At 42.4% G+C, this 22,797-nt stretch overlaps 1 protein-coding gene across 1 annotated transcript in view; it reads left to right on the top strand.

The window, feature by feature from the left end:
- Window positions 1–22,797, top strand: part of LOC144768499 (arf-GAP with SH3 domain, ANK repeat and PH domain-containing protein 1-like) — a 1,182,076-nt gene that overhangs the window by 697,314 nt on the left and 461,965 nt on the right. Inside the window, exon 14 of the mRNA XM_078652209.1 lies at window positions 2,626–2,674. Within this exon, the coding sequence (XP_078508335.1) occupies window positions 2,626–2,674 (49 nt within the window). The remainder of the gene's footprint in view (window positions 1–2,625; window positions 2,675–22,797) is intronic.

Raw genomic sequence — 22,797 nt, 5'->3', positions numbered from 1 at the left:
ATTTAACTAACCCTAGCAAAACAGTATAATGAAACATTTCAGACCTGAGTCTGTCTTTTATATTTTAATTTGGTTGCATTCATTCGGCATTTCTGTTTCATTGTTCGTCCTTCTCCAAAAACCTTTCAGGTATCCAAGATAAAAGATCAGTGGCATCATAAATGATGTCATAGAACATGCTGTGAGGGATGTAATATGTGAGGTCATAAGCAGTGCATGGAGGGGACGCAAGTTATAGTTATGGCAGCTGAATTTCTGTATTTGCTTTTAGTTCAAAATATTAAGGTTGTCACTGACATAGTCACCTAACTATAACATTACTTTAACCTTTGGTTTTTTCCAGTGAATTTGTAATGTTTTTTTTCATTTTTGTTTTTTTAAACAAAAACAGATCTTTTTATCACACATAACTATAACGTTACTTTAACCTTTGGTTTTTGCAGTGAATATATTTTATAATGTCCCTGAAACCTTTAGGTTTGTTCAATGAATATATAGCTATATATATATATATATATATATATATATATATATATATATATATATAATGTGTGTGTATATATATATATATATGTATATATATCCGAAATGGCAGAAACGCGTGACTTTTTGTGCTTTTAAAAGAACATTATTGGGATGCCATCTTTCAATCACAGGACTTGCAATAATCCAGTCCGGGCTTTGCGAGTGACGTAGAAATGCATGATGGGACTTTTTTTGAGTATAAAATGAACTGAAAGACTCAATCCTCAGTAGCACAGGTGGTAAAAGAACAGTGAAGTAATGTTATCTGTAAGCTTTACCCTGTTTGCGACCTTGTCTGAGTTTTGACAGCTGTGTATTATGTTTTGCATAATTAATTTCCCACATGCAAGTGCGTACCCGATCAGTGTTAAGGAAAGGGCATCTCTATTTTTAAACTTTAAAAGAAGCACCATTATGGCGCATTACAGGTCAAAAAGGCAGCTAGACTGCAGAAACGCGTCCCTGTGATGTTCGTGTGTGTGATGCAGCTTATGCAATAAGCAGGAGAACACCCATGACTACGAGTGCCGGTTCCTTAATCATAGACGGTTGGGGATAATATTTTTCATATATATATATATATATATCTATATATATATATAGATATATATATATAGATATATATATATATTATATATACATCCTTATAAACATATATATTTTTTCACACAAAAAATAAAGGCTACATGGATGATATAGTTAGGAAATAAAATTTAGAAAACCTTAGAAATTCACAAAAAAATCAAAGGTTACAGGGACGTTGTAGTTAGGTTCACATTTTACATGCACAAAGCCGTACAATCTAGCTTTCTGCCAAATGTAGTGTAAATCCATCCAACGGTTCAGGCTGTAGTTGTGGCTAAAATCCCGATGGGAAGTTGCATGGGGGAAAAAGTGTTTTAGGACCCTTCCCTTTTTCTTGGCCCCTCTTGATGAATCACCCTGCAACTTCCCAGGCAGCAGCTGAAGTGTGTAGAAAACTAGTATTAAAAATGTAATGAAGATTGGTCAAACTGCAGCAAATTTATTAGGAAAGCAAAAAACACTTTGTCTATGGAAACTAGGTCATAACCATAACTACCAACTGGCAACTGCCAGTACTCCCGACCCAACAGTGTTGTCATGTCTATCAGCAGATCTGCCAAATATATCAAACCTACTACTTCCAGAGAAAATACATGCTGTTCTTGCTGGTGAGTTTATTGAGAAAACGGCTCTCGATTCATTTCAATCATACAGGTTTCGATCAAGAACAGCCTGAGAGCGTGTCTTTCTTCTGGTAGTAATGTATTATACGTGTGTATACATATATAAAAGTTTTCTGTGGATAACGTCGTCGTAATTTGATTAATTTGCTACAAATTTTGCAGTTTGCCTGACCACTTCAGCTGCAGTTCTCATTTCAGATTTCCTACCTGTTGATGAGTGGCTAACTCATTGGAGTTATGCATATAGAGAAAGAACAATCATTGCATAGCCCCTGGCAAGGCGTAGAGATGGGTTGTGAAGTCTCGGGAAATAAGTTGTACAATAAGAGTTCTCTTCCCCATCAAGAATTTAAGATAATTTATAGGCTGAAGTTTATTTTACTGGTTTCAGTGAAGTGACCCTATAAGACTGAGATATATTTAAGGTGCTTTTTAAAACGCGTCTGGTTGAAGGAAATCACTGGGATGAGATTGGCTCACAGTAAATAAGGTGTGTAGAGAGGAACCTTCAAAAAGAGCTGCAAAAAGGGTGAACTGGGGACGAAAAAGAAAACACATTGAATGGCCTGAGTACTTGAAATAAAATTCTAAGAGAAAACCTCTCAGAAGTGGGGAGGGGGCACGCATGTTGTGCTGGAACTTTTGAAAGTGCCTTCATAAGTTGTCCCAGCTATTACCTTTTCTGCTAACCTGTGAGAATAAAAGGTTAACAGATACAATCCTTGTTTGTGAATATATTGGTACTGCCAACTGTTCTCTGTGACATTTGTTCCCACATCTAACTGCCAAACACTCTTTTGTGCAAAGAACAAGCTAGTTTAGAAGATGTTGGTAATATTCTGCCTTTTGCTGGGTTTATGTTAACTAAGCATTATTCTATTGTTTACTTCAGACAACCGCACATACCACTTCTTGGCCGAAGATGAACAAGACTGTATTGCGTAAGTACACTTGCTTTTTAGTGTCTTGGGACCAAGATTGTGCCTGAATAAAAAAAAAACATAAGGGCTCATTTAAAAAAGTGACATGCATTGAACATGATATTTCCTCTGACATCTTAGATGATTTGGTGCCATATTGTTACCAGGTATAAGATGTCTACCACAGTCTTCATCCTTCTTCACACTTTACTCGCTACAGCGGTTGGCTGTGAGCTGCTTGCTTTTGGCAGAGGGGTTTGGAGTAAGGAGGTCTTCCTGTGCAGACTGTCTTGCTAAGAAGGGTGTACATCTTAGAGAGTCTGCTTATCTGCCCAGGTTCCTCCCCACTTTGGAAGGTCAAAGAGACTTAAGTAGGCTGATGTTTTTGTTCTTGTTTGGTTTTAATTGCAACCAAACTATGGTCTCTGTAAAGTGTAGTAATACCCCAGTAGTGTGCTATATAAATCTAAAAACGAAAGAAAGTGTTTTCCAAACTAGATGTCACAATAGCAATATTGTGATGGTCACGTTGTTGGTTAAAGGGCGGGAGAGGAGACAGGTGGCAATAGTGTTACGTAAGTTCTCTCTTTTTTTTTTTTTTAATGGACCAAACTGGTGGACTGTGACAACACATTTTAACAGGCATATTACTCTCCATAAAAGTTCTGGATACTATTCCAAAGCTGTTAGTAAAAAACTGAAGTGATATTATTTCAAAGGGGTGAAGAGAAATCTCACCGACCTTATCTCAGATTGAGCTGCACTGCACATTCATTGCACTATGATTGCAGGTCAAAATGGTGAGCCTATCTCGCCTTGACTACAGTGTTTTAGTGATCAGGAGCAATCCTTGTGCGCCTCTTGTGATGTGCAGAAAGAGAACCAGTGCAATTTTTGCCCAGCGTCTCCGCCTCCCCTCTAGAGGCGATGAAACAGACAATACTAGTCAATCAATCAATCAAAGAGGCTTTATTCGAGTATTACTCATAAAAGCACAGTACATACAAAAAAATTTAAAACGTTATTAAATAGTTTCCTCGATCAAATAGAAAGTACTTTACATAAAAAGCATGAATATACATATACTATAAAATACAAACTACATCAAGTAGATTCAATAAAACCATCCCAATATAAACTGTTACTCGGCTAACATTTTATGCCTAATAGACCAAGCCCATCCCATAAATTTTGCTACTGCTATGGCAAGTGGCAAACATGAAACAGACAATACTAGTCCTTTAATGCCAGTGTTTTGATCTCCTTCACTGGGTTCTGGTTTCTTTATATGATCAATGCTGAAGGTTAAGCAGGACCATTTAGTCCTGTCCATAGTGTGGCAGGGATTACATCTGGCATCTATAGAGATTTGATGTTTAAGATAGATTAACCTTAGTCTACTTGGCCAAAACACACTTTGTATGGCCAAAGTTATTCCTGCATATGACTAAATTTGTAAGCATGAGAAGCTTACATAGCCATTAACCTTCTGGTAGAATGACGTCACAGTGACGTATGTCTTTGAGTTCCTCTGGGAGGGTACTTTCAGTTAGGGCCTCATACAAAGTGCAGTCCTGTTTAAAAATATGTTGACTTTTGTTTTATATTCAGTCTAGGATAGTGTTTTTTCCACTGTAAGAAATCAGTAGTGCTATCATTACTTATCTCAATGTGATTTGATAGGCTATTTCTCTGTCTGGAGTCAATCCTTCTATCCAAGAGTCAGGAGCTCATCTCTGTAATTTCCTCGTAGTGCTCCTTAGAAGCTAGATTGCAGATGACAAAGTCAAAAGGCACCGAAGCCTTGAACCCTTTCATTAAAGAACAAAATGGAGAAGGGAAGTCTGCCAGGCCTTCAAATCTGTGCACCAAACCAAGAAAAAAGGGGGTCACCCAAGGATACAGAGGTATGTTTAACCCAGATTCAGCACACCCCACAAGAGGAGCACTAGCCATTTCACCGAGGCTTGATATTCTCTGCCTCCTACTAGCCCCGAGTTTAGCACCTTGCCTTGAACTCCTCTGCATCTCATGGACCGTGGATCTTTACATTTTTTCAGCTACATCTGGGGCCTTCTGCCACCAGTCATACAGTAGATTCTCAGACATTGACTTTTAATTGTCCTGATGATGGTCCTTACATGCACATAGGTTCGAAACTTTGTGGACTTTGCACACTGACTCCTGTATTGTATGTATAATTTGAAAGAGCGGATTTGTGGCTTTATTCATAGTGTGCCTTAAATTGAATAATTTTTCTTATACATCACCAGTATTTGCCTGAGTGTATTGTTTTTTTCTTGTGACATTAGCCACTTCTCCTGATTGCTAATACAATGCGTTTTTATTTTTCATATGAAGACATTGTGTCATAGTGTAACTTATTGACATAATATAATACTGATTGTTTCCTGTTCCTTTAAAATTGTCCTCCACACCTGATCACACCACTGGCCTAGGTTGGTAGCTTGTATCTTCACTGGTGGTGCAACTTGCAATTTACTCTACATCAGGCTTTGTTTCCAAAAGATGGAGGGGGATATTTTCTCTAATTCTTAGGTGTCTCTTGTTCTTCTATAAGCAAGCCACTTTCTGCACTTCTATGAAAGGGCGTTCACTATATGCCCCTAACCAAGATGAGATAGTATTCCTAAAAGCATTGTCGACCCACCTGGCACCCAGGTCCACCAATGGCCTACTAGTGGGAGTTGACTTCAGTTTTGTGGCTAATAGTGAATTACAGCCATTTTCGTTTTTCACTATTGCAAGGCTACCTGTTCCCCATAGGCCACAATAGGCAGTTTGATTATTACATCTTATAATCCTAACTGATTCAGGGAGCATGGTAGAAATTCGAATTTAGTATGCCTGAACTCAGAATGATGAAATACATATTTTAGTAAAGTTGGTTTTAACATTCTGTGTTTGAAAATACCACTTTTAGAAAGTAGGTATTTTCTTGCCTAACTATCCAAGCCTACCTCTGCTAGGTTGTGTATTCCTTGTCTGGAGTTTGATTGACAGGGGCTGAGGGATTCCAGGAGACAGGATGAGTCAGCACAGGGCTCTACATGTAGATGGGTGGGAGGAGTTGCACCTGGGACCTGCATAGGGCTGTGCCTTCCTTCCAGAATGCTGGCTCCACCTCTTGTGGTGTGTCTGATGTCCCAGGCCTACCCTGTGAAAGGAAAGAAGGAGTCTTGTCAACAACGTTTTCCGAGACTAACCAGAACTGACTTGGACTAGGCAAAGGCCCCTCTGCCTTCAGAGGACAAAGGGTTTTGCAGTATAAATATCGCGACCCAGACCTCAAGACTTTAGATCATTTCTGGAACAACAAGACAAACCTTTGCCAAGGAGAAGAACCAGGGAAGCTGCAGGAGTTTGGACTGCCCCCTGTCAGTGTGCTGTGTTATTGCCAAGGAAAGGAGAAGGAACTTTTAAAGAACTTTCATCATCTTGCAGAATATTAGTCCAAGGGCTTGAACTTGTGCTTGCTTCCTGCTGAAGTCTCAGGGACAAAAGACTTCACCACCAGCTCCCCTGTGAATGTCCTTGCTGGGAATTCTAATTGCAGAAGCATGCATGTTGCTGTTGCTGAGAGCTTGAAGCGTGACGCATCGAGAAGAAGCTTGTCGCAGTCGCAACTGTTGCCGTTGCATCGCCGGAGAAGTGTGTCGCTGCCGCAGAGGTCGCAGCCGCATCACCAGAGAAGCGTTCCTTCGTCAAAGCTGTTACCCGACGCATCACCGGAAAAGCGTGTCGACGCCGCATGGTCGCCGTTGCATCACCAAAGAAGCGTGTCACAGGGCCTGTCGTGACTCCAAAGCTACAGAGTTCACCGCACTGAGGCCGGGCGTGCACGCATCGTCTTCACATCTTCGCATCAAGGGCACCATCTTATCACATCGCACCGGATTATCGCATCGAGGCACCATCTTGCAGCATTGCAACCGGACCGCAGGACGAGAATCTACGCCTCAACTCTGCTCCAGTAAGGATCCAGACGCATCCCCTACTCTGCACAAGCATTGAGGCATGACGCATCATCTCCCCCGAAGCATGGAACCGATGCATCTCCCACTCTGCGAGCCTTTTGTTTGTTTTGCGTTACACATCCAGGTACTTTTGTGGGAACTTTGTTGCATTTATCTTCAACTTAAACTAAGTGACTTCTACCATCTGTAAGTCGATTTTAAGTACAGTATTGTGGATTTTTGTCGTTTGTGGTCTTGTTAAGTCTATATAAAGAATACTTATTTTTATAAAACCTGTGTGGTGTCCATCTGTAGCGTTTTCACTGTATTATTGTATGTGTTTACAAATGCTTAACACCTTGCCTCTGAGATAAGCCTGTCTGCTCGTTCCAAGCTACCAAATGGGTGAGCAGGGGTTATCCAGTAGTTTAATCCCCTTTCCCTGACTTAGAAGCAAGGGTCCCTTTTTGGTCAAAGGTGTATACCATTGCCAACTAGAGACCCCCAGTTCTAACAGTCACGGACTGGTGCCTTATATTGAGGAATCTATGTTTTATCAACTGTGTAGGATTTGTGTAAGTGGATGTTTGATACACACTTGCAAATACATTGTGGGGGTCTGGGGTCACAAGGGTGTACAGAACACAAAGCCACAGGGCACAGACTCGGTTAACTGATTTTATTGTGCATTGTCAGCAAAACAAAGATATAACCGGGTCTTTGGGGTAGGGTAGCCTGATTCCTCGTCCTTTCCCGTCGTGCTGTCTTGGTCCCATGGTCGGTGGTCCTGCTCGGTCTCGTTCTATGGCTCCTGGGTCTCTGGGCCTCAGAAGGGAAACAAGAAGGTATAAGGGTCGGGATCAGTCTGTGCTTTGATATGGGGTTAAGTGCTACCGTCACTGATCAGTGTGTGGGGGGGGTTTGGTGAGGAATGATACAACCAAAATGACACACCTCCTTTAAGTGCCCTACCTCCCGCCTCCCCACAGGCCCCACCAAAACGCCCCTTGTAGCGGCACTTGCCTTGAGCCACGGCCCATTTCTCGGACCGCAGCGTAGGGACCCGGGGCGTCTCCTCCTTCCGCCAGCCCTCCGGGTTTGCAAACGGTGTATAATACACTCTCCTGGCTACTGCGTCTCTCCGTCTCCTCCGCTGATACTCCACCTTCCACTCCTTGGCTCTCCACGCTCTCCTCCGCTGTTCCTCTTCTGCTGGTCGCTCGTCCTTCTCCCGCGCTCTCCTCTTCCTTGGTTCGATTCTTCTCGCCGCCCTCCAGGTGCTCGGCTCTTCTGCCTCCAACGCTGCACACCGTCCGTTCCTCCTTCTCCCTTCTTATTCTCCTCACTTCTGCTTGTAGGCGTGACTCCGCCCCCTCCAGTCGTCCAGCGACTAGAGCGCTGGTGATTTCCGGGTTTTACTGTTGTGGCATGGAGGAAGTCCACATCCGTTCCGCCCCACGGGTGTCCTCCTGCTCCTCCTCCTCACACACATGTTGATGTTTGTTAATCATGTGTACATTCATGAAATATTTATGTAACCTATGTAACCTATAATTGTTTATTACTTTGTGTTTTCCTTGATATTTGACATGATTTGAATGCATTTAACTTTTCAGAATTTTTTTAAAGAAAAGTGGAATCATTCACACGAGCTGGTGAATTCAATACATTGGCTCGTCACTTGAGTAATTTTGAGAATTCAAGCTACTGGATACCTTTTTCATATACAAATTACTAGTGGTCCCATCCAGTTAGCTTTGGACCCAAGCCTTCCTTAGGTTCCAATTTTATAAGGAATATATAGTGCGGGCACATGATAAGTAGGGTAGACTGGTAGATTACTTGCATGACTTATTAGACCTGAGTCCAGAGGCATGCCCATCACCCAGGTCTGTTCGGGAAATACTACACCGGTTTATGACCCTGATGAGCTCAACAAGGCATTTTGGGAATATTATGAATCCTTATACGGCGACCGGAACCACTAGACATGGATGGCTTGGTGAATTTTCTGGACAGGGTACCCCTGCAGGTGCTAGACCCGATGGCTAGAGAAGAACTGGGTGGTCCAGTAACTGTCCAAGAAATTAGAACCGCCATCAAAGATATCACCAACGGGAAGACTCTGGGGTCAGATTGCCTACCAGCTGAATTTTATGCAACTTTTGCTGGATCTTTAGCCCCCCTGCTGCAAGCCTTGTGCACTGAGTCATTGCATAAGGGTTCACTGCCTGAATCCACCAGAGAAGTTATAGTAATTCCCTTCCCCAAGACTAAAGACCAAAAGGTCTCCATTTGTGCATTTCGTCCTTTATCAATGTTAAATATGGGTTTTACGGTCCTCAGTAAAATCCTGGTACTCTGGTTGCTTCCACATATATTGATGTTGGTACATAGTGACCAGAATGGATTTATTCTTACAAGGAACACAACCCCGAACCTCTGCAGACTGTATCACATTTTATACCATCCAGATGTGCTGGCACGCCCCATACTACGATCATGTCGACTGACCTGGAGTAGGCATTCGATTAGGTTGAAGGGATTGCCTTTAAAAAGTTATGCTTCAAATGCAGTTGGGAAACCAATGGGTGAAATGGATATGAATGTTGTACGAGTCTCCAACTGCGCGGGTTAAAACAGGCCACAGCATCTCAGCATGATATAATGTTCATGGAGGCACGAGACAGGGGTGCCTGCTGCCACCTCTTTTGTTTGCTCTCACCATAGAACCATTTGCTGAGCTGTTGAGATGAGAGGGCACAGGATATGGCATGGTGGTGGAAGGTAGTGAACATATTATTTTGATATATGCAAATGACCTCCTACTATACCTGGGTGTCGCTTTGGTGGGGTCACAGCACGCAATGAGCATACTGGAGGAATTTGCACTATATTTGTATCTCTGAGTAAATAAAGCTAAAACCTGTTTGTTCCCTGAAGTGGCAGTCGAAGGCCAGGTCACATGATTTGAGCTGGTCCCGGACAACATTTAAGTACCTAGGTATTCAAGTGTTGCACTCATTGGACGATCTGATGGAAGAGAACCTGGGGGTGGTGGTGGGTGCCCTTAGATCTCTTAAATCCTGTATCCCTTTCTGGCGGTCACTGAAATTTCCCTTTATGTTGCAAATTTCTTTATCCAAGATAGTTATGTTACCGAGACTGTTGTATTTCTTCACCAACCTCCCGGTTAAAATCCCTGGGTCCTGGTTTGAACAGTTAGACACTTTACTTAGAAAGCTGGTGTGGGATGGTGGCCAACACAGGGTGTCACTGAAGACTCTTAGATATCCCCCTAGTGACAGTGGCTTGGAAGTCCCTGATTTTGAACTTTATTGTTTATCTGCCCATATGCAGTGGGTGGCACACTGACTGGCTGGTACTGGCCTTGAAAAGATGGGCCCGACGGGAAGACTTACCCCTCAGGAGGCTTTACTGGCAAAGCTCATGATCCGGAAGGTTGACCTCCCATGGCGAGGGGTTCTGTTGCCTGCGGCAATAGAGTGTTGGAAATTATGTGTGTGATGAAACGCTGGGACCCGTTATACGCCCAGGTGTTAACATTGATGAGGTTCACACATGGGGATCCACCCACATTTTATAGGGCCCAGCGGCTGACGGCGGGTGCTGGACTACTTATAGTGGGTGACTGTTTTCAGTTGTGAACATTAATTCCACTCGAAGATTTACTGGTGCACTATGAGTTGACCCCAGGCCAATTCCTGACCTATGAAGCTCTAAGGAGATTGTTCATTGACCTATGGTCCAGTGGTAGAGGAACCCAAAAGACATATGGTGCTTTAGCTATTTTTGACCATGGGTGGTGCACGGCACCTAGTGAAGTGGCTCTATTGACCTATATTGGATATGGCCAGAAGGCCCCTTATGGCACTGAGGGACAGGTAGGGAGCTTTGCTCTGGACCTGACCAGCCGGACCGCAAGTAGACGAGGATTCTGGCATATCCCAAGTGGATATCTAGGACTATGCGGCTGAAATGTACCCAATCTAATTATTTGCATATTACGTATTTAACACCTAATAAACTTCAGGCCATATACGGGGGAGGAACACGACAGTGCTAGATGTGCACAATTGGATGCGGACTTCGAACATATGACTTGGAGCTACCCCAGGCTGCGCCCATTTTTGGCGAGGAGTAATGCATTGGCTGACCAGTACACTGGGCCGTCCAGTTACTTGCTCTTTGGATGTATGTCTGCTGGGACTCTTCAGAGATCCAAATTGAAGTAAGTGGGCTTCAGATTTTTGGATTTGGCCCTAGCCCTGGTGAAAAGACGCATAGCGCTAGTATTGGAATTGGAAATGGGCCGAAGGTTTATGGCTTGGTTTCAGTATGTCATGGCCTGGGCCAGGTCAGAGGAGAGATCCCAACTTCAGGAAGATACCAGGAGAGTGGGTAGATGCCCCATAGCAGAATTGTGATTGGAGATACATTATGAACTGGGAAAGACCAACTAAAGACACAGTGTCACGGATGATGAGGGGGATAGGATTGAGGTGGGAGGGTAATTCTTTACGGCGTTCAGCGAGCACCGGGACTATACGTTTGTGCATATTCTGCATTGCAATCTCTGGTCTCCACCCCCACATTCATCCTTGATCTGGAACCCACACCCGAAGTCATGCGTTGTGCATTGTAATGTGATAAAACACCTCACCTACACTTCCCTCTCCAGACCACCACCTGCCATGGCCGTCCCTCTCATCCTGCGGTGGAAGACAGTTGCGGGGGTACAACACCCCTGCACAAGCCCCCACTACAGAATGATGAAGACTCCCACTGCAATGGTTCCTGTTACAGGCACATCTGGAGCACTGCAAATTGGGGGATGGCCCGACACAGTATCCTGGTACACCGGAAACTCTTGCGGATGTACATTATCCACGAGGGGTATAGACGAAAGGCGATAAGGCATCAGATTTGATAAGACAGACAGACAGACGTGAATAGTGATCCGTTGGACTCTGCACACCCAAAATAACTGATGTTAGAGATAGCATCACCAGTACAATTGCTCTTTTTTAACCTAAACTCTATGTTCATAATATAGATGAGTACAAAAAGCTCCATTTATATCAGTCGTTTTGTGTATTTCCAATTTACTAGTGGTAAATGGCTCTACTTGCTTCCAAAGTATTTCTGTCAAAATAAATTAGATCTCCCAGTGAATGCATCGTGCTTCAGGTGTCTGCTGCATGTAATTCCGCTGTTCACAAAATTAATGATGGCAGTTAAATTTTGAGAGGAAGCGGTTGCGCCTGTCGCTCTACTCACATTCTAGACTGAGAAGAATTGTCCTGAAAATGCAGGACTGGCCTGTTGCCGGGAGCTGTTAACTACTGCATATATAAATATCAGATGTCCCAAAGAGAGCCCTTTGAGTTGACAAATAATTATTTTTGTCAATTTTCACATGCTATTTTTTAAAAACTATTTGCATGTTTTACGGCAAAGACCAAGAAGGCAAGGGAAAGATTCCCATTAAAAACCTGCCTGTGGTCCTAGAACTGAGTTTCAGACTCTGCTGAATTATTGTAGCTCAGGAAGGGTTGATCAGGAGGGGGAGTAGTGAAAAAGAATCAAAAGGTTGCTGAAAATAAATCCTGACAAGGCAGCTTTGTTTGGTTTCCAATATCCAATATGTACTGAAATGAAAAAAAGAAAATGTATTTCCTTACTAAGAGGATGTTCCAGAAGGTCAAAAACCAGAGGGAACATTCCTTGACCATCCTACAGGTCTACCAGCTGTAAAGGGTACCATGGTACTACCAATGATACACCATCTAATATTAAACATCCCTAGATCCTCTGCAAAATATATCAGACTGCTACCGTGTGTGAATAATCCTACAGAAATGCAGCGTATTTTAATTTATGCAATGCCAAATTTCGAAGTCCTACAACATGTTATTCTTTTCGATCTAAACAATATGTGTCATTGCATTGATATTGATGTTTTGGCTACAATTTTCTGATTTCTAGATATTGCCTACTCGATTTTCAATACCCCACTCTGTAACTCTGTAGAACAGTCTTCTTTAGTCCACTTGACAGAATAACCAACTGTGGCACATTTTACAAATCTGCCTTCCCTAGAGCTCTGGACAGAGGTGCTTACCCCTTCCTGCCGCTGCTTGAGATGTCGCTTGCCTCCTCCCACTGTCTGTTGTAGCTTGCCCCCACCCACCCTTCATGTTGTTGCTTACCCCCTACCCGAGTTCTGTGTTGATGCTTGCCCCTCCCTCTTGCCTTCAGTTGTCCATTTCCACCCACTATAACAAAACAAAAGCACTATTAAGCGGCCTTTGCTGGCCATGTCATGGCACTAAAATGTTAAGCCATCCACCAGTACCTCATGCCTGCTGTCGTTGTTTTCCCACTACACCCCCTCTGGTGATGTTTCTTCCCCCAACCCACCTGCCATAACAAAAAAAAACCCTATGACCCTACCAGCTCTGGCAGCATCACAGTGCTTTAATAAAAATATATATATATATATATATATATATATATATATATATATATATATATATATATATATATATATATATATATATATATATATATATATATATATATATATATATACATACTTTTCCTAGCCATTCTATACAATTCCTAGGCATTATACAGAATGATCAGTGCTATTTACGCAAAGTGTTAAAAGGGCACTAGACGAGAAGCCTTTATTAATTAATACGCATTTGAAACTGAAAGAACAAAACTACGAAATAAAGCACAGGATATTCTTACCGGAAAACAATGACAGCAGAACTGAGATTGAAGTACTTGTTACACTAAGAAAGGCCGGAGTAACACGTGGAATTGTACTCACTTTTATTCTTCACACAAAAACACCTTATATTTTGGGACTTTGATCTTGTGCATACATTTCAAGACTTAAAAAAGAATGCGAACAGAATATTGTTACCGGTAAAACACAAAGCAGAACTGGAATGGCCTACAGAATGCAAACAGAATATTCCTACTGGTAAAACACAAAGCAGAACTGGCATGACCTACTTGTTGCAGCACAAAAACACCTTCTATTTTGGCACTTTGATCTTGTACATACATTTCACGGCTTAAAGAAGAATGCGAACAGAATATTGTTACCGGTGAAACACAAAGCAGAACTGGCATGACCTACTTGTTGCAGCAGGGAAGGCTAGAGTGACATTTTGAATTGCACTTAATTTTCTTTTTCACACAAAGGCACCTCATATTTTGGCATTTCGTCTTGCACATACACCTGACGAATCCTTGGCCGCTTCCTGTGGACTGAGAAGTAGGACCCCATCCCTGTGCCCCAAGTAAGGATGATGCTCGGGGAGCGCCGCCGCCCTCTCCGTGAAGTGACTGGCCCGCCCTACTCCCCATGACTGGGGGAGCAGGAGACCGCCATGAGTCTTGCTCCCCACCCACAGGAGCAGGTGAGGCGAAATGGACATGCAGGCCCCTGCAACAGCATATTCAAGTGCTGTCCGCATGGGGAGTTGGCAGGGACAGCCAGGGGTGGGCTACCTGGGCTGTTCACCAAACACTAAGAATGCGTGGATTGCCCATGTGGGCCCGGGCACCCCGGAACAAAGAACAGGGCCTGCAAAGTGATGTGGCACAGCCCAGAAACAAAAGAACCAAACCAAAATAAAAGACAAAGCTCTCCCTGGCATAGAGGCAGAGCCAATAATAAAATATTTACTGCACTTGAAAGGAGCACCCCCTAATGGCCTTTAAGCTTGTCTGCTGTGGCATATTTTGGCCTTGTTTCTCTCTTGTGGTGGCCCCAGGACGACGGGGTCACCACCAACAAACTCAGGGAGTGTGTGGGAGCTGCAGGAACAGTGCAGCCTCCCCCCAAAGAGATTTTACGAGTCCCCACTCTAAGTTGGGGGGGGGGGGCTTCATAAGAAAAACCTCCTCAAGATTTCTTTGGTATTTCAAACATTCCCAAGGCTGGAGATTTTGCCCTACAACTGGAAGTGCTGCACTCTCTAGGGGCCAGGGACATGGCTACAGTTATTGTGGCCTGGAGGAAGTTAAAATGAATATACATGCAGTGCAACACCCTCTAGTGGTGAAATGTATGATTACAGGTGGTTGTCATCAGAACTTGAAGCCCTCTAGGGGCTATGTGCATAATTGCTTTTTTTTAAACTACACAATGCGTCTATCTTTTTCTTATAAAGGTTTTAATGAAGTGTCAACATCCACTCGTGACCAAAGTATAAATGCTTAATTGCCAGTATTAAGTTCTTTCAATACTGGTTATATATTATTATTTCCTTTATTCCTATGGTGAAATGCTTTAGTAAGATAATAATGTTGACAGCCACTCGCTTTGTTACCAGTATTAGGTGGTCTCATCCCAAGATATGTTCAATCACTTCATTTAAGTACAAGTTAATGTTTAGACATGTGGTTTGTTGAACTAGACCTATGGGGGGAGGGGGGGGGGGGGCAAAACTGCTTATGCAATGTCATCCAAGGGTATTTCCATCAGCATTATGTATATTTGTGAATTACTGCGTAGTGTTGAGTAGTGGGTGTGTAATAAATTTACTTTTCCTTTTGCAAAAGAAAACGCACAGACTGGACAATCATTTATTGAGTGTTATGCTCCCGAACTTACCATTCGCGAGCGTGAGCAGGGAAAAAACTCCACTGCACTACGCGGAGTGGAGTTGTCTGCCCTCCACGAGCTTTGCGGAGTGCAGAGTGCAGAAAACACCGCAAACTCTGCGGAATGGAGTGGAGTTCACTGCCCAGGCCTTTTATTACTGCATTCTAGCATATGGTGATTACTAGCCAGCACCACCTCTCTTGAGTAGGCCTTGGACTGCTGTGCTTCACTACCTGAGAGAATCAAGTGTTACAGTGGGGTGTTTGGTTCGCAGTGGAGGACGAATGTGGACCAATTACTTGTGCATAGCACACAACTGAAGGCCCCTTTTCTTGTAGGCTAGTAACCAGTTCTCGTCCTCTGACATTTTATTTGTCTACTTTGAGTTTTTCTCACTCCAGTGGCCATTCACTACATTTACTAGCCACTACATTGACTCCATTATACTGACATAGCATCTGCATCGCTGACCACTTCATCAACAAAGGTTAGGAACATAAATTGGAAGAAGGGCCCTTAGAAGAATGTAATTAAAATAAGATAAATATATAAATTTAAATTATTTAAAAACGTAAAAATAAATAGAAACTGGGGATGGGGTGCAATTAAACAAAAGAACATGAAGTACCAAGAATGTTTCATCAGACATATATTATTGAAATATTTGATCTTCACTTACAGATGCTTGACTCCTCTATGGTGCTCCAAGTACAGAGGGCAGGTTTGGTAACATGATGCAGATGTTGTATTACTCCAGCTTCCTGTGCCTCATGGTGTCGAGTCCTTTCTCAACCTATCTGAATCCAGACATTATCTTCTATCTAAAAGGTGCAAAGTAATACTGCCCGAAGAGAGTCTGAGTGAATGACTGTCTTGTTTCCCTCCCTTGAGTATGCTCGTCCTTGGCTGACTCGTTTTTTGATCTAAAGAAAGGCTGCATCCATTTCATGGTTAGTGACTTGTATGTCTTCTTGCAAATCATACAGTATCAATGGAACATCACGTAGAGATGTAACAAGCCCATATCCGGGCAATAGGGCAGGCTACAACTTATTTTACTTTGCTATCAAAAAGCAAATCTGTATGCCTTGGTCCATTTTTGACAGCTACAAATTAATCCAGTATTTATGCAGTCAAGCTCAGTATGGCAATTATGGTCCAAATCCTTACTATGGTAGATATAGGGTGCTGCTGGTTTATGTTGTACCTACAGCATATACCGTAGGGCTCTTAAATCTCTCCTCTGCCAGAGGGTTCAGGACTATGACTATTTAAATGTTTGCCTGTTCTGGGAGTCTCTCCCAGTGAAAACTCATTTTTTAGGCAGTTTTGAATCTTGCCAAATCCTTGTCCATTTTCTCTATAGGTGAAAGGATGAGATTTTGAGCTTGGAAACCACACAAAGTAATGACTTTGCCTCATTTGGAAAGGTTCTACCTCCAATATTCTATTTAAATTCTGCTCTTCCGATATTATTGTGCTGGTTCTAGAGGCAGTTCAGTCTGATTATCTCTTATATTCACATTCTCCTTATTCAAGGTTTTGGATAAGGCCTTTTCAGCTCCACCTCTCTGACTATTATTATCAGTGCATGTATCTCACCTAAAATGTACTACAGATTCCTTAGAACCTCATAAATACCCTACCTGGGTGCTGCTGAGTGGTGAGGTTGCTCCACGAGACACCCTGTTGATTTTAATCATAATTCGCTTCTGATAAAACACAAAGCAGATGGTTGTCTTTGAGCAGTCATGCCTGTAAAAGTACCTAAATCTTTACATGAAATTTCTGAAATAAAAGAAAAGAAAAGAAAATGCAATATTCTTGCTTCAGTAAGTCTTATTTTATGTCCTAAAGGAAAAGGAAACCCTGCTATACATTGACTATGCATAACTATATATTACTGGTAGAAGCAAGTCAGTGTGATGTTTCCTATTACCTGATTATTAGAATCTCTTGAGGATTTACACTTTTTAAGCTGGATACTCTAGGCTATCTTCAGTATACTACTCCCCATTGGGAATGTAACAGCTATTGGCTTCTACAATCATTTAAACATGTGAGTAGTCCCCAAGTTCATCAGTTTACTGTTTGATGAATCTCCAAGTACCTCAGGTTGGGGTCCGAACAAAGTTGCTCTCTAATCCCAGTATCAAAAGGTTAACTATGCCAGTTGTTACTTTCCAGAGACCTTCAAACCTATAACTGTGCAGATCAGTAGTTTCTTGAAAGTTGTTTTTCACCATTCCATTCATATAAAATTTCCAAATTGGAAGTCATATCGGCAACCGGAAAGGATCCCTCAAGAACTCAACACCAAAGTAACTGGCTGAGGTGCCAATAGACACAAAAATAGGAGAAAACCACTCAGCTGTTGGTTTGGATGATTTCTTGTCCTGGAGTTATCATTTTGCAAAGAAAATTCAGGCAGATACCTGCAATGCTTGACTTTTTGCTATGTTGGCTACTAGAACAAGCTTCATGAGTTTCTTAAACAGTCTTTCAAAACTGTAGGATGTTAAATATTTGGAAACCTCTACTTGTCCACCCAATGGGTCTTTATTCTAATTTCACATCGTGTTGTGCATGCATGTTTCAGCCAATGGCCTCTAATAAACCCAAGTTACTTTTCTTTGAAACCACCTTCCCGTGGCTATCACATTTCCCTTGAGAGTTGGCTCTAAATGCATAGTTTTACACCATTTTCACTAAGTCTGAGTATGGCTTTTTAGGAAAATACTCTCCTATATTTACAGATCTTACACCACTATAGCTGAAGAAGTGGTTTATAAAATTGATATGTGGCAAACTTTGAATTTCTACATTGACTGGAAATATTGTAATCTGTTTCCAGCAAACTTTAGGACAATTTAAAGAAGAGCAAAAGCAAGACAATAAACAAATGCCACTCTCCTAACTCAATTATCAGCCCAATCGTTTGATGCCAATCATGTAATATGTGTTTGGCACTGCTTAAAAGTACTGTCCTGCTTGCAGCATCCAGGCAATATGTGTCAGACTTCATGCACCCTAGTCTGAATGCCTCACGCTACCTAGGCTGTATTACTTCGGTCTTTTTTTTACTCCTATACTGTCTTTCTTAAACGTGCTGCTGAAATAGTCACCAGTAAGAACCCAGAAATGCAATTGTCATCACTTTAATTGCTCAATGTATTCTGTATGCGTTACCTATTCACACACAGACACTTAAATGGCAAGTCAAAATATGCATTCCTTTCATAGCCAAATCATTTCTTTAAGTTACTGCTTGACGTACCAATAGGTGAGCATAAACACTTGCTTTACTTTCAGGAATCACTCACCGAGTCTATTGTACATCAACACACATCACAACAACTACACCCAGAATGTACATTCCCCTGTTTAACACGTACTCGCACCTCTCATCACACAAAACTGTAATGACGTCCAGCAAAGCAGTTAGTAACCCAGTACACAGGCAATATAAAGCACCTTAAAATAGGCCTTGACGTTTGATTTGTTTAGCTTTTAAAAACACATTTAACATTTAAGACTTTGTTTTCAGTACACAGGCGGACCCTTCCCAAAACGTGATGCCACCTGTGTTCGATAATGTACTCCACAAAGTTCCCAAAATTCGATATAAAAACATTGCTCAAGAGACTGAGTGGCATGGCACTGATGGCTTGCAACACTATGAATTGCATCTAAATAAAGCTCATCATTCCTCTTTAGGTTGGAAACGTGAATCTAAGATGCAGTCTAGATGTTAACACTTCATTTTACGCTATCTCTAACACGGGAGCTGCCTTATACAAAGCTGTCAAGAGGCTAGTCTTTAATAGACTTGTCATCCATCTATTAATTGCCTCATAACCTACTGCGGGGGATGCAGGCTACATTCTACTGGGATTGCTCACCCCATGTCTTTAACCTATCCAAAGCCCTTTGTAACCATATATTATCTCTTTACATCTTCCTGGAAGCTCCCCATAACTATGTCCAAGCCATTTCCTTCCTTCCAGCCCAACATCCTGGATCCTTGGGTGCCGCTTCAACTGCGTCCCATCGCCACCTTCTTTCGTCACCTCTTCAGCTCTCCAGTCACGCCAACTCACCATTGCCAAGTTCAGCTCCCACATCTCATGGTACCACCCTGGCAGACAGCTACGGTCCACCAATGCCAGGTTGATGTTGGTGCCAAGGATTCAAAACTCGAGCTGGGGAGGTCGAAGCATAGGCCACGGCACGACTAAACTATGGAATGTGCTCCCTGTGGACATGAGAGCTGCCAACTCTCGTGCCTCTTTTAGAAAAGACCTGAAAGCCTGCTTATTTTTAAATTATTTCCCCTTGCTTTCCCACTGGGCTTGCGGTCAGGTTCAGGGCCAAGACACCTTTAGAAAAGACCTGAAAGCCTGCTTATTTTTAAATTATTTCCCCTTGCTTTCCCACTGGGCTTGCGGTCAGGTTCAGGGCCAAGACACCTTTAGAAAAGACCTGAAAGCCTGCTTATTTTTAAATTATTTCCCCTTGCTTTCCCACTGGGCTTGCGGTCAGGTTCAGGGCCAAGACACCTCTGGGTATTCGTGCGCTTTAAAAGTTATATTAACATAACATAACATTTCACCTGGCTAGGACTCTGATCAATATTCTAGTTATGGGGAAGTGAGACTGTTAAAACAGAATCTCCATCAGCGTTCGGATTCACTCCATTCCGACTCTTGGAAGTGCTCAAATGTACCCATGTACTGTTTCCAGTTTCGCTTGTGCCACTCTGTCCTCATTCTCTGATCATAGGCTAGTTGGGGATCAGTATACGATAGAGGCCTGGGATACTCCTCACCCTAGTCTTCTAATCTGTCTATCACCCCATAGTTTCTTTCAAGCCAATCCTCCCTATTCCTTAAGTGCCCTCCCACAGCTGACCAGCCCAGAACTGCTTTTGCATCCAGACCTGATTACATAGCCTTAGATGAACTACCTTTGCCATTCAAGTACCCCGCTTTAGAACCTAGTTTTCCTGTACTTAAGACTGACTGCCTCAGGCTTTGTGAGTTATGAAGAACCCGCAAACATGTTTTTTTTAAACTCCACTCCATCAAAAATGGTCGTTTTGAATCCCTTCCTGTTATCTTTTAATAGTAGTTCCAATATCAAAACTGTGTTTCATCGCAAAACTCATCTGTAAGTCAGAGGAGTCTTGCTTAAAGTTCTCAAAAAGGATAAGCAGAAGCCCCTGCTGTACCAAGGGTGTGCAATGCATTCCAGGAAGACCAAGTCCATGCCAGATTTTTAGTCTGATTCAGTAGAATGTAGTTACAGTGAATACACATGAAATCATTTACAGTCTGTGGTCACAATAAATATCTGGCATGGATCAGGTGTTCCTCTACCTGCAATGTAAACCAAAGAAACCCGACCATTAGACACCACTTGTGTCAACATGTTTAATAATATACTTCCGATAGCCTTAACTTTCTCCGCCCCCTCACATCGTTGACCCTGGATTGCACCAAGCAGTCTGCATCTAAACATACAAATGTGCTGTCATCTGCAGGAGCTTGAAAGATCTGCTTGTGCTGTTCTTGAGGCAAAACCAAGCTCTCAATCTGGCTTGATTTGGGAGGTTTAAGTGATCCACAAATGTTGTTTTGGCCTTGTCTTGATCATTGTTGTTCCCTGTATCAGTGAGATTATGGAAAAGCTTCTTGTGTTGTTGCCAGTATAATGGAGGAGGAGGGTCTCTTCCGACACCACTGTATGTTTGCTGCTAAGCTGTAAAGAAATAGTTCAATGTTTCAGTCTAAAATTTCCAACTGAGAATTCTTGATGCGCACCACCATCTCACTGAAAGGTAGCAGCGTGCAGTTGAGGATTTTTGACACAGGACATTGCACTTCTGTAGTGCCTTAAGGGTCTTGGTCACCTATTGCACTGCAGGACACTCTCCAAGCACTTCTCCCAAAGCGTGCTCATCTTCCTCTTTGCTAATCCTCTGTTTGGGATCAGAGCCGACCTAACCCGATGAAGATCCTGGCCTGTACTTTTATTTATCCCATGCAGGATGTACACGGCCACTGCGTGTGGTGCATATGTGACCGTCTCTAACATCTGACTTCAGACGCTTATGCATGGTGATTTCTACATAAAAGTCTGAGCAGAGGCAGTCAAAAAACAATAAAACCCATGCATGGGATCTTCTCCTAAACAAGCTCACACTGTGGTGACCTCTTCTTTAAAATCGCGTGGTGGTATCTTTACCATGCAAACTCTTCGAAGGGGTAGGGGCACCTGTACAGTTGGCACGGTGCAGTACTGTGCTCAAAATGAATCTGTGCAACCTGTGTTCAAATTGCATTAACAGCACTTCAGCTTCCCATCTAACGTCCAAAGCTACTGACTTTGGAGCTGGGGAACTAGTTTGATTCTCGGCGTCGGCTCAACATCCTATGATTCTGGGTAAGTCACTCAATCTCCCTATGCCTACCAAAAATGAATGTGTCCTTGTGTAACGTAACTGGTGCTCATGTAAAGTGCTCCAATACCTTCAGGTCGAGTTCGCGCTAAATAAAACTGCTAAAAATGAAGGTACCCTATCCACTTAGACGAAGGCACCCCTGTGAAAAATTGCGGCAGTAAATGGAAGGAGAAGTCATAAGTGTAATTTAGATTTTCTTATCGCCTTAAAAGCTGCATCAGTCTTGGTGTTTGCCATTCTTCTATCACGTTTTTTTATGTGCTTTTGAGAGCATTTTGCAGTCCAATCCATGCTTTCAATGATGCTACATTAGCAACCCTGCTTAGGCCACTCTCATTACCGAGAAACCCAAGAAAGTGTAAAGCAGTGATGCTCACAATACCGCCTGAGGGCCGCATGGGGCTCTCCTGACCTTTACATGCGGCCCCCTGGTCATCAGCAGCACTGGGCTGCTGATTCTGGACTCGGTACTAATGTTGAGAAATATGTCAAATGAAGGGGCACACATTTATTTACAGCTTAACTGAAGTTAAAGGAAGTAATTAAGGTGCTGTGCACCACTGAAATTTAGGAACACTTTCATTTTTAATGACATGTTGCAACTGTAAAAATCTGATGGTCTCTTCGAAATTCAAAAAGTGTATTTCATTAACATGCAGAAGGGTTTCGTCTTGATACATTATATTATATCAGTGCACTGAGAATTTTTTTTACCTTTAAAGTGATTGTTTGCAAAGATGAATTTAGAAACATGCAGGCTTCCCCTCTACCCTGGCAATACTACAAATAGTGAACTAAGTGGCAAGTCAGTTGTCATGTTTGCCATCTGAGTAGCCAGGGTTCCTATTATACAAGGCAACATTATAGTTTATCAAAGAAAACTCAAGAGAAGGTTTCGTACAGTACTCATCCTGAAGTCCTGCATTTTGAGGTCCTCTTATATGTGATAATAAAGAAAAAGAAGATAAAGTGAAATTAAACAATTGTCTAGGATCACACAATTTGGTCAAGTGGGGAAGCCGGCATTGATCCCAGGTTTCCTTGCTTCACAATA

Source organism: Lissotriton helveticus, chromosome 7 (genome assembly GCF_964261635.1).
Source record: "Lissotriton helveticus chromosome 7, aLisHel1.1, whole genome shotgun sequence".
NCBI lineage: Eukaryota > Metazoa > Chordata > Amphibia > Caudata > Salamandridae > Lissotriton > Lissotriton helveticus.
The sequence above is the reverse complement of the archived record's forward strand: the minus strand, read 5'-3'. Positions and strand labels throughout refer to the sequence as shown.